Source organism: Enoplosus armatus, chromosome 23, assembly GCF_043641665.1.
Source record: "Enoplosus armatus isolate fEnoArm2 chromosome 23, fEnoArm2.hap1, whole genome shotgun sequence".
NCBI lineage: Eukaryota > Metazoa > Chordata > Actinopteri > Centrarchiformes > Enoplosidae > Enoplosus > Enoplosus armatus.
Genome location: NC_092202.1, coordinates 3,000,666 through 3,012,430, shown reverse-complemented (window position 1 = coordinate 3,012,430; position 11,765 = coordinate 3,000,666). Strand labels below are relative to the sequence as shown.

General features: G+C 43.0%; 1 protein-coding gene across 1 annotated transcript; it reads left to right on the top strand.

The window, feature by feature from the left end:
* Positions 1 to 363: 363 nt before the first annotated feature.
* cited1 (Cbp/p300-interacting transactivator, with Glu/Asp-rich carboxy-terminal domain, 1) lies at positions 364 to 7,749 on the top strand. Its single transcript, XM_070930115.1, has 2 exons — positions 364 to 436; positions 7,155 to 7,749. The coding sequence occupies exon 2, from the start codon at positions 7,174 to 7,176 to the stop codon at positions 7,747 to 7,749; it is 576 nt and encodes a 191-aa protein (XP_070786216.1). The 5' UTR covers positions 364 to 436; positions 7,155 to 7,173.
* The last annotated feature ends 4,016 nt before the right edge of the window (positions 7,750 to 11,765 follow it).

The following is an 11,765-nucleotide window of genomic DNA, read 5'->3' as shown; positions in this document are numbered from 1 at the left end:
AATTTGCTTTATTTCTAATCATAATTTGGTTCAATTTCATCCATCCAAATTTGACATCTGTTCGGCCCCGCCCACTGGTGCTTGCCTCAACCAATAAGATTCCCCCATCCGGATCCATTGGAACTCCAGTTCCTGGTTTTTGGATGGCAAGCCTGCCCCGACACACACACACACACACACACACACAGCGGGCTGGTCAGTGAGGAGGGAGCGAGGCACAAAATGCTTTTTATTCGGTAACGAGCTCAGTGAGGAGCTGACAAACCCTCCGGAGTCTCTGCAGACAGTCAGCGGACTTCAGCCTCCCCTCCTCTCTTAGTCCCTCCAGCTGCGCTTTGCGGGCTTCTAGTCCCACAACAGACACTTCGGACTCTGCGGACTTTTCCAGATCCACTTCAGTCCGACTCTTCTGGGCTGCAGCGGGCTTTTCTCACAGGTTGGTCGACTTCTGTCATTTCCTCTGGTTCGGTTTTCTGTGACAGGACTTGTGTCAGTGTGTGTTTGTGCTGTAAATCTGTCTGGTGAAAGTTTGCCCCCCCCCCTTCCTCAAGTGTTTACATAACATTTTAAATGAGGTCAAGCATGTTCTGCCTCCAGCTGCAGGGTTTTATCTGCAAAAGCTTGTGTGAAATGTACTTTTTCTCTTTGGTTTGAGCTTGTGAAGTGTGGCGGATGAACTCCATTTCTCCCGGTTTACACGCCGTTTTATTCCCGTCTGATATTATCTTTACGGTAGAAGTGGATGGCACTCACACACGTTAACGCGAAAGCCAGAAAACTGATGGAAACGAGTGTTTAATGGACGCAAACCCGTTTGTTTCTGAAAATACAAGCAGCTTTGGTTTATTTGAAGCACGTTTACAATTTGCATTTTTCACTTTTCTTACTTCAATTCATCCATAAATCAACAAACATGTGACACAAGATTATTAATTAGTTTCTAATCAATAATCGAAGTCTTTTCCATTCAAAATGGCGACGTTTTGACAAGATACGACAGATACAAATCAGCCTGTTTCTTCCTTCATTTGGCTTCTCATGAACCGTCTTCAGTGTGAAGTTGGAGGCAATTAAAGCAAGTGGTGAATGCGTCACGCTGGGGCAGCATATGGTGTGTGTGTGTGTGTGTGTGTGTGTGTGTGTGTTTGAAAGGGACAGACTGACGTTTCAATTTGCTCGTCACGCTTTAATTGTGTAATTGAAACCTCTGCTGTGTGTGTGTGTGTGTGTGTGTGTGTGTGTTGACAAAGTGCAGACACACTCCTATAATAATCCGATGACATGTTCCTAAAGGCGTCTGAGTTTGAATTTTGCATTTTATTTGACTATTCTTATGATCTTGCTGTAATATTACCAGTTGCACCAGAAGATCTACAGAGGAGCGTCTGCAGATCTTCGAGAGTTCGTCAGTTTATAGTGAATTTATTGTACTTTTCTGAAATTATATCAACAATCTAATTGCAAGGTTCATTTAGTAGCTGCTCTTGAGTTTTCACTCATATATGAAGCTGTAGATGCAGAATTTTACCTTTTTTAAAGCACTTTAAGGAGTCAGAGCGGCAACTAAAATGGACCTCAACTGCTGTTTTCAAGCTGAGGAATGAACTTTATCCCGTATTCCTGTAGGAGCTCATGTACGTTTGTAGAACCCGTATTGACTTTGTAGTTACTGATTTCATGAACATATCAGATCCACAGCAGGGATGCAACCATTTTTCATTAAATGGCAGAAGTTATGGAAGGAAACGTCTACGCATCGCTTATTTTCAAAGTATTTAATTTACAAAGATATAAACCAGAGGAAAGCAGTAACTCCTCACAGTTAAGAAGCTGGAACCAGAGAGTGTTTGGTGTTTCTGCTTAATGAATTACTTTAATAAATTAACAAATTCTGAAAATTAATCACCTAAAATATTCCTGTCGGTAGTAAATATGTGTTTGAAGTGACCTTAACGCACTTAAAACCTCTTGTGAACTGAATGTTTCTATAATATTTAGTATATGTTGCAGTAATTAGTCTATTGATTAATTACTTAAATAGGCAACTATACTGATAATCAATCACTGAAGTAAAAAAGCAAGAAAAATGCCGCTCCAGCTTCTAAATGTAAATATTTGCTGCAAATATTTAAAAAAGAAGCGATTTGAAGACTCACTTTGGGCTCTGACTGATTATAAATATCTGTACATTAGCTGATTAGTCAATATAATAATCATCATTAGCTGCAGCCCAGATGTTTCTTAGATAAACACGTGGAGTCTTGTTATGTATCCCTCTTAAAATTGCAGCGTTGGGCTGCTAATCTGGCAGCGAGAGCACGCTTTGATTGCTGATAATTAAAATAAATGCAGACCGGTGCGCGGCCAAGACGGCAGCCCAGACTGCTAATGAAATAATTTACAGGGAAAGTGAGCCGGGGCCGATTTCACAATCTCATAAAAGTGGTGGAAGAACACAGTGAGTCAGATCAGCTGTGAACAGGAAAAAACATTGGCGCTCCTCCAGCGGTTTCACACAGCATCCTTCCTAACTCCCGCTCTGCTGCCTGCGACGAGAGGAGCCAACGGTTCGGACGGTTTTTACTTCCAATCCATCGTCATTTCAGACAAAAACAGGAGGCCGCAGGTTTGTGTTGTTAGGAGCAAGTCTTCAGCCAAAAAAGCTGTTAATGTGCATGTGAGAAACTTCTCGACTTCCTGCAGGCGTTTTCGTGACTCCTGAGTCACGTTTACTCAGTTGAAAGGCTGAAAAACAAAGGGACTAACTTGCACCGACAACCTGATTTATGTTAGAAGAATTAACTCCAAGCTACACGTCTCTGTACTCTGGCTGTGTTTTTACAAGCCTTCAGTAAGTTTTCTAAGCTTAGGATATGTGGTTTTGTCACCCTAAAATCTCTAACAGTGACCTTTTGCACATCGGTGCCTCTACTTCAACAACCACAACCCTAAAACATTAGCTGGCGTTGTGCTAGCACCTCCTTGTAGCTCTGCAGATCCACCAGAAGTAGTGAATACAGCAGTTAATTTACCAAAATCATTTGAGAAATATGAGCATGTTTCTTGCTCCACTGAGCAAAAGAAGCCAAATTTCTCAAATGTTAAATGTTGCCTACATATAAGCAGCTTTACAGGAGCTTTGACTAAATAAAATCATCTAAAACTGGCAAAAGTTTGACTTAAATCAGTCTGATTTGGTCAGTTTTTGATACTCAATCCAACAAACACATCACTGTCAGTACCAAGAAAAGCCCTGAGATTCACTAACCAGCCTTAATTGACTGGAGAGGTTAATCATGCGGCAGGAGCGGTGCGAGATGTTTCCGTGACTATGGGTCACCATTGAAATCCATTGTAAATGTAATTGAGTTAAAGCTGACGGCAGCTGCTGCCCTCCACGGAGGAACCAAGTTTTCAAAACCTAAAAGCAGAGAAGAAGAAGAAGAAGAAGAAGAAGAAGAAATAACAACCTTTCTCTTGCAAATGAAAAGTTTAATTCCTAAACAATAAAACACTCTGGCTGAATTCAAGACACTTGTGCTTACGGGGGCTAATGTTAGCAAACTTTAGGTGAATATTTCTGTATTACATACATTTCTGAGTCATTTCACTCACTCCTCCCCACTTGTGCTACTTTAGCATTTAGCATTACCTCATAATTGTCCCTTAATGACAGTGGCTGCTGTTCAGCAAACGTTAAATCTACCAAAGTGTGGAAAAGTGTCCATATCAAACTTTTTCTTTTGAGCAAATTGGAAGTCTCTTAATTGGCGGCAGAGGTGGGACCCTCTTCTCCAAAACATTTCAAATGTATGTATGTCTTTTAAAAAGCTGCAGTTGCGTCCTCGCCTCTGCCCGAGAAAAGAATGCGTGCAGGTTTTTATTTGTTTGTGTCTCCTGGACTCAATGTGCTGGAAAGCTGTTGAGCAGAGACACCATGTGCAGCCTGGCCCTGACAGTAATCAGTCAATGAATAATGAACACACACACACACACACACACACAGACCTGCCACTGACAGCTGTTTGGTATCTTTGTGTGTGTGTGTGTGTGTTAACTCTATCAGTCGAGTGCAGCTGCATGCCTGCCTGTAGCAATTATGCTCTCGCCAAATAAGAGCCAGTGCTGGGCGGAGGGTGTGTGTGTTTGTGTGTGTGTTTGTGTGTGTGTGTGTGGGGATCGGCACATATTATTAAGCGATTAACTTACTCAAAGGATAGCCGCATGATGTTTCTGTGTGTGTGTGTGTGTGTGTGTGTGTGTTAAGGCACACATGCTGTTTGAACTGTGTGTAATATAAACCAGCTTGGGGACTTTAACATGAGCCTCTATAGGAGTCCTTTTGCAAGAGGGTTTGAGTCACACACACACACACGCACACACACCTTCACAGACATCTTAGTGACATTTTCTCCGTGTCATGCTTTACACAACACACACACACACACACACACAGTCAGACATATGCTCTGTTCTCAGGGCCCATATGTATTTATCCTGCCATGTGACCCAATCACTCTTTGAGATCCTCAAAGGCTCTGTTGTGTTGTGAACTCCATTCACACACACACACACACACACACACACACACACATCTATATAGACCTATAAACACTCACTAACCCCGTCGGTACCCACAGGCCTTCTCCCCGCAGCCTTTTCATGGTTAATTTGCTGCTCAGTAGGTCAAGAGGAAAAGCAGACATCCAGCGAATACACACACAAAATCAGCCTCAGACACACCGAGTCATGCGGCCGTCCGGGCGTCAGGGTCTGCTCGCTGTGCGTTTCCCACACAGATCTGACTTCAGTGATTTGCCGGGTCATAAGAACACGAGTAAAGCCGCTCCTAAGTCAACAACGCCATTGTTTTTTGCGGTCTGAAGCGGCCGCGTGTTTGTCAGGAAACGTCATTAAATGAGCACTTAAGTTATTGATCATCAAATGTTTTACACAGGCCACAATGAATGTGTTGTTTAAAAATACTTAGAGATATGGACCTTTTAGAAAACATTTACCCAGCAGCAAAGATAACAAAGGGACTATTTTGCAGTTTATACTTGCTGGTTTCTCTAAACATTTTCTCAAATAGAGCCAAAAGTTAAAGAAATATCTCAACGCTTCATTTTGCTTAATTTATGAGAGTTAGATGAGGAAACAGATCCTGCTTTCGTGTCTGTGGGTTGTATCACAGAGCTGGAGTCAGCAGACGATTAGCCTAGCATAGCATAAAGACTGAAGCAGCTAGCATTAGCCTGAACATCAGACTGAACTGCCATTTGGTTTCACTTCCTTCATTTAACCTCAGCCATTGATCTCAATCACGTTTGTTGAATTGTGGCCATTTTTCTGTTGCTAATTGTCAAACTTGTAGCTAGGTGGCTAGCTAGCTATGTAGGAAGATGATGTTCCAAGGCTAAAGTTCGCCCCAAAAGGTTTCAGAGGTCTGGAACCACGCTAAGCTAGCCCGGCTCTCTACCTACCAACACCTTTTCTTGTTTGTGTCGCCCATACACAAAGACAGTTTGTGGTTTTATGGGGAGTTAAAGTGCGCTAACTATTTCTATCCATCCACTTAAATGCTTATGTGCTAACGTCTCTGGCTAGCTGTTTCCCCTTGCTTACAGTCTTTATGTCAAGCTACGCTAATCACCTCCTAGCTGTTGCTTAATTTTTAACGGACAGAAACAAAAGTGGCATCGATCCTCTCGTTTAACCTTGGCATTTCCCAAAATGTCAAACTGTTCAATGTAATTCTTTGCCATGCATTAATATTTCATGAAAATGCCATGCTTTTCTTCCAGCCGACATTTAACTTGGTACCATTATGTGTGTCAAAGTCTGTCAAATGTTTGCTATTAAAACTCTTTAATCAAATCTGGACAATTCGATGTAACCCAGCAACCAAATACAGATCAGCAGGAAAGTCCCTGCTACCAAACAACAGAAATATTAAGCAGATATTACACTCCAGTAACTCTGATATCATAATGTGCTACCTACACACTCCGTATGTATCTCCTGCATCACGGTTGTTGCCATAACGACAGATTGCCTAAGTGGGAACATGCACATGTGCTCACAGGTGACAAACAAAAAAACAGGTTCATGAATTGATTCACACCTGTGTGTGATGTTTCTCGCTGGAGCTGCTCTCAAAACCGGCAGCACTTAAATCTGACACAAAATTCAACAGCGGCGCCGATAAAGAGCAACTCCAGTTTGAATGTCACATAGAGATGCTAATAAATTCATACAGACTGTGAGCTGGTTCAGCTTCGTATAACAGAATGTGAGCTGCCTGGAAAATGTTCAAAGGTGTATACGTGTTACAGATGCAGAACCTTTTTGATTTGGGCTTTACTAATGCTTGTTTAAAATGTCAGAAAAGAATCATTATGCTTCATGTGTCCAGTGTCCAAGCATGTAAAGAACATGTCAACAAATTAACAACTCTTCATTTGTGCTGTCTGCCAGTTTGACTGGATACTTAAAGGAATAGTTTTGACATTCGGCTCTCTTGCTAGAGATAGATGAGAGGATCAATACCACCTTCACATCTGTCAGTTAAATACAAATCTAGATCCAGGCAATTAGCTTAGCTTAGCAGAAAGACTGAAAGCAGAGGGAAACAGCTAGTCTCGTCCCTAGTCGTTTTTACGCTTCAGTTTTTGCACCGATTAAACAAATGAGATATAACGTGTTAATTAGTGAGCTTTAGAGGTGCTGTTTACCCCTGCTTCCAGTCTTTATGCTAAGCTAAGCCAATCACCTGCTGACTCTAGCTTCGTGTATTAGCACATAGGCATGAGAGTGGTATTGATCTTCTCATCTAACTCACGGCAAGAAAGTGAACATGTTTCCGAAAAATGCCAAACTATTCCTTTCTCCAGCATACACTGAAGTTATGAAAACGCAGCATTTCCTGTTGTTTGATGCTGCCCTGCATGTCTGGATTTAGCGGCGGTTTATTTTGAATCATCTCAGATTCCAGCGAGTTATCTCTGACAGTGAAGTCTTGTCTTTAATGACATCTAGCCTCCTCGATGTCACCAGCCATCAGAGCGGGCCTCTGTTTAGCTAACAAGCTTATCTCATTCTCCTCATGTCCCAGTTTGATGACATTGCATAACATCTCCCTTTTCTTCCTGCAGGCTCTGGGTTTTCCTGGTGATGACCTCACTGCTGTTTCCTGGCAACGCCCACGCTGCGATGAAGGACCTCTCCTCCTCCTCCTCTCCTCTCAGCTCCCTGCTCCATTACCCGTCCACCAAAACCTCCGTCGTGCCGTTCTCCCCGTCTGCTGGCGCCGCCTCCTCGCCTGGATCATCGCTGTCGTCGGCTCCGCTCTCCAAACCCCAGAACTTCTGCCTCCAGACGGGGCCGCATCTCATCGCCAGCATGCAGCTGCAGAAGCTCAACTCGCATTACCAGAACCTCGCCGGTGCTTCTGCCGGACACCCGGCACCCGGCGGTGCTCAAAGGGGCTTCAGTGCCTCGCCTCTGGGCACGGGAAACCAGCTCCTGGGGCCGTCTGGAGGCCTTAGTGGAGGTGGGATGGGTGTCGGCATCAGCATGGGGAACCAAAGCTCCGGTGCAGGTGGAATTATCGACTTTGACCCCGTGGACGAGGAGGTTCTCATGTCCCTGGTGGTGGAGCTCGGTTTGGACCGAGCCAACGAGCTGCCCGAGCTCTGGCTGGGTCAGAACGAGTTCGACTTCATGTCAGACGTGCCGGCCGGCTGTTGACCTACGGAAATGAAAAAACTATACAGTGGAATTGATTGACAAAGAATGAGAGAAGACTTTCTCTCCTCTGTTTTGTTTTCTCCTTCCTCCCTTTCTTGGTTGATAAAATGAGGAAACAGAAGAGACACTGAGTGATAAAGAGAAAGACATTAGAGGCATACCAATGTTTCTATTTTGCTTTCATACTCTCTATGTGCAGACAGACGGATAAAAGATAAAAGACAGCTTGCTTTTGATTTTTTTTTGATTTTTCAATAGAGTTGTGCTCTCGCAGAAAGAGAGCCAACTGTTTTTCAATTGCGTTTTTCTGTTCCAGGATGATGCTGGTGGTTGAAACCAGCCTTTTAATTTGCCTCATCCCAAGCAGATTTTTATTTTTCCTTTCATTTAAAGAAAAAAATTCCAGAAGCATAAGCAGAGTATAACAGAAACAAGAAAGGAGTCGCTCCTCACGCTGGCTTGATGAAAACAAGACGATTGACACAAGACGGGTTGGGGACGTTTCTACACTTTTGGAAACAAAACAGTAAAGATGATTCACCTGTTGGACTTTCTTAGTGCTGTTCTCTCTCGATCAAGTTAACGCTTAATGAAAATGAAAATGGGAAACATGACTTTATGGGAGATTTGTGAAGGATGACAAACTATACGTTTCCTGTTTTCCCAAAGGACAATATTAGACTCAGGTCTCACGGGAAAGAGACTCCTGTCTCTCGGTGTCACAAAGAAACTGGTTGTCTGAGAACTGGTTATCTCAATATCCTTCTTTTTCTTGCTTTCTTTTTGTTTGAATTAAGTTCAACCAGTCGTATTCATAGAACATGTTATTTAAGACAGCGGCTGATATCCATCAGGACATCTGGACAAGGAGCGCTTCTGTAGCGCGTCTATAATCACTTCTACTTTTCTGAACATAATGAATTAGATCAAGGGATGTGGAATCTTTCGGACATGGGACCTGAATGGAGTAAATTGTGTTTTGCTCTGGAGCACAGCCTCATTACGATCGAGGCCTTTTGGTCATGTGAGTCGCCGCTACATGTACATGTCTTGTTTTGTGGCCTACGGTGTAAGAAACGCTGACCCCGGTGGTGTCAATGATCCTGGATAGCACTTCCTCCAATATTGAGGATACAAGGTCTTGTCAACATTTGCGGACACAACCCGAATGGCAAGAACAGATAAATTCAAGTGCTTTTTGTTTTTCCTGTTTTACCACTTTGATGTTTGTGTCAAAACAGCGCCAACAGACCTTATTATCACCAGACTTCCTTGTTCCAGATAAGGAAGCGTTGTGTGTTTTGTCATCATTTGGCCTGGGGGATACTGTTTGCACACATTGCAGGGCAGCCTTTGACCTGAACACACACTGTGGTTTGGTTTCAACGTTTCAAGATGTTGGTCCACACCAGTGCAGGCTTTAGGAATCAGACCAAAGTGAACTTTTCATTCATTGAAGCTACTACTGCTCGCAGCTAACATGTTAGCATCATTAACTACCAGGTCCTGTTCATTCTTACTGCTTTACTGTCTCTTGAAGGCAGAGACAATATGGAGAACACCTTGACCTCATGCTCTCGGGCTTCAGATGAACGGTTATTTGTTCAACTGGTCCTACTGGGCAGAGTCAAAAATACATTGTTGTTTTGGTTTGGCCACTTGCTAGCTAGCTAACAATCACTATCTGCTAAACATTTGAATTTGGCTGCTGTAACTTTTAGAAATTAGCATTAGCATTAGCTGGTAGCATGCTGACGAAACCCTTACAAGAACGCACAAGTGAAAATGTTTTCACAGGTCAAATCGTACATTTATTTGAAGTCAACACTTTGAAATAGTAGTTTGACAAAACAATACCAACTCAAGCTCCACTTATAGCTGTTTCCAGAGCAGTCAACTGTATCATACACGTGACATTGTAAGCTAACACGGACATTAAGTCCTGAAAGTGTATTGTTCTACAGGTGATATGTGGATTTGCTGTTTTTAAATGGAAGTTAAGTTTCACACAGTTTCACAGGCCTGGTTTGCCCTCTGTTGGACGCCTGTGATGCTGCCAGGTTTTGGTTTATTGAATATTAACTGTTTGAGTCGACTCTCCGTCCACCAGGTGTTGTTTGTTGCTGCTGCAGACTTTAGTGGTGGAAAAAATCCCAGGGGGGGGGGTTAAATTGACACCCACCCTCTGCCCACCACCTATAGGAGCTGTAGTGTAGCTCTGTCCTGCTGTAGATGGATGCAGGTAGCATGGGGGCCCTGACCTATATCTGTTGTGGTAAGAAGAGACGGGGGCTTGAACAAAGGCCTTTCACCTCAGCCCGGTGTGTCTGTCATCTGGGCATTGTTGGTCTCCTCTTAGACCACACACACATGCAAAAACACACCTGTGTGTGTGTGTGTGTGTGTGTGTGTATATATATATGTATATATATACACGTACATGCACACAAAGACGTGACGACTCACCTGTATGTGCATTCACATCCATGGAAACACACATGCTGAAACCAAACTATGTGCAGGCATACAAAGGCACCGCACACACACACACACACACACACACACACACACACACACACACACACACACACACACACACATGGGGATGGTATTACAGCAGAGAAATGGGAGTAGCAGCCATGAAACAGGCACTTGTTCAGTTACACACAGACTTCACAGGGTATTGAGGTTGTTGGTTTGTGTGTGTGTGTGAGAGAAAAGAGATAGTGATGTTAGTGAGAATGAGAGACTGTATGAAAGTCTGAAAATGCAGTTGTGTGTGTGTGTGTGTGTGTGTGAGGGGAAACTGTGAGCAGCAGGTAATCCGTCCACATGAAGACCACTGGCGGAGGAAAAACACGCTGGGCCTCGTTAATTTATTTAGATATAGATAGGTCAGCTTACACACACGCAACTTCAGTTCCTCAACAGCACACACATACATGTCAAGTCCTATTTTCCTACACACACACGCACACACACACACACACACACACACACACACACACGCTCCCTAATACCAGTTTTTGATGTTGATTAGGGTCTCGGTTGCAGTAAGAGCACCAATTTTCTTTTCTTTCTTTAATGAAACACGAGAAGCAGTGATTAATGAAAGCCCGATGAAGGAGTAATTTGACAGAATCCTTTTTTAAAAAGGGATTTGCCGGATATTTCCTCCCCTTAACGACCACTTTATTGACACAGTGTGGAGCGAAAGAAATAAAGATGCTTCTCATCGCTTCCAAATCCAACAGACAGACGCGCTGATTCTTCTCTTCCTCTGTCTCGTCGCCTAAGTGGGTCAGAATAACACTCTGCGGATCGAAGACAGTCTGGTGTTTGTTTCCATCTGCTCGACATTGTTTTCAAGTCCTTTTTTGTGTGTGTGTGTGTTGTTTTGTGGTCCGGCCTTAATCCCAGCTGAGTGAATGTTATTTTGTGCTGTGTGTTCTGGTTGAGATGTTCGAATCGTCTTGAGGGCTTTCATTTCCTCTTCTCCTTGACGCCCGATATTGCAGATTAACCCCGGCAGAGACCTTTTGAACTGAGATGTACCTCACAGCTATTTGGTTTATAATGACAAAAACCTGCAAAAGATTCCTCGTTTTGATTTCATCGTGTTTGGAATACCACATGGATGTGTTTTTAAAAGTTCAGGTCATGAATTTTGGCATTTCTCTGATGGACAACTCAACCTGAAACACTATCTTAAAGCACCACACTGCTGGTTTTGCATGTTTGAGCTCAAACTACAAACCTCCTGAACTTACTACAGATAATTGATTGAAAGTATACCACAAGTTTATAGACTGCGACACAAATGAGTCGCCAACAACTTTGATCATGGATTCATTGTGTTTGTTTCAAGAAAAGAAAATGCCAAAATATGCTGGTTTTAGCCTCTTAAATGGGAGGATTTCCTGCTTCAATTTGTCTCATATGATAGTAAAATGAATATATTTGGGTTTTCAGCACTACTTGACGTAAATAGGGCGGACTAAATAACAGAAACACCT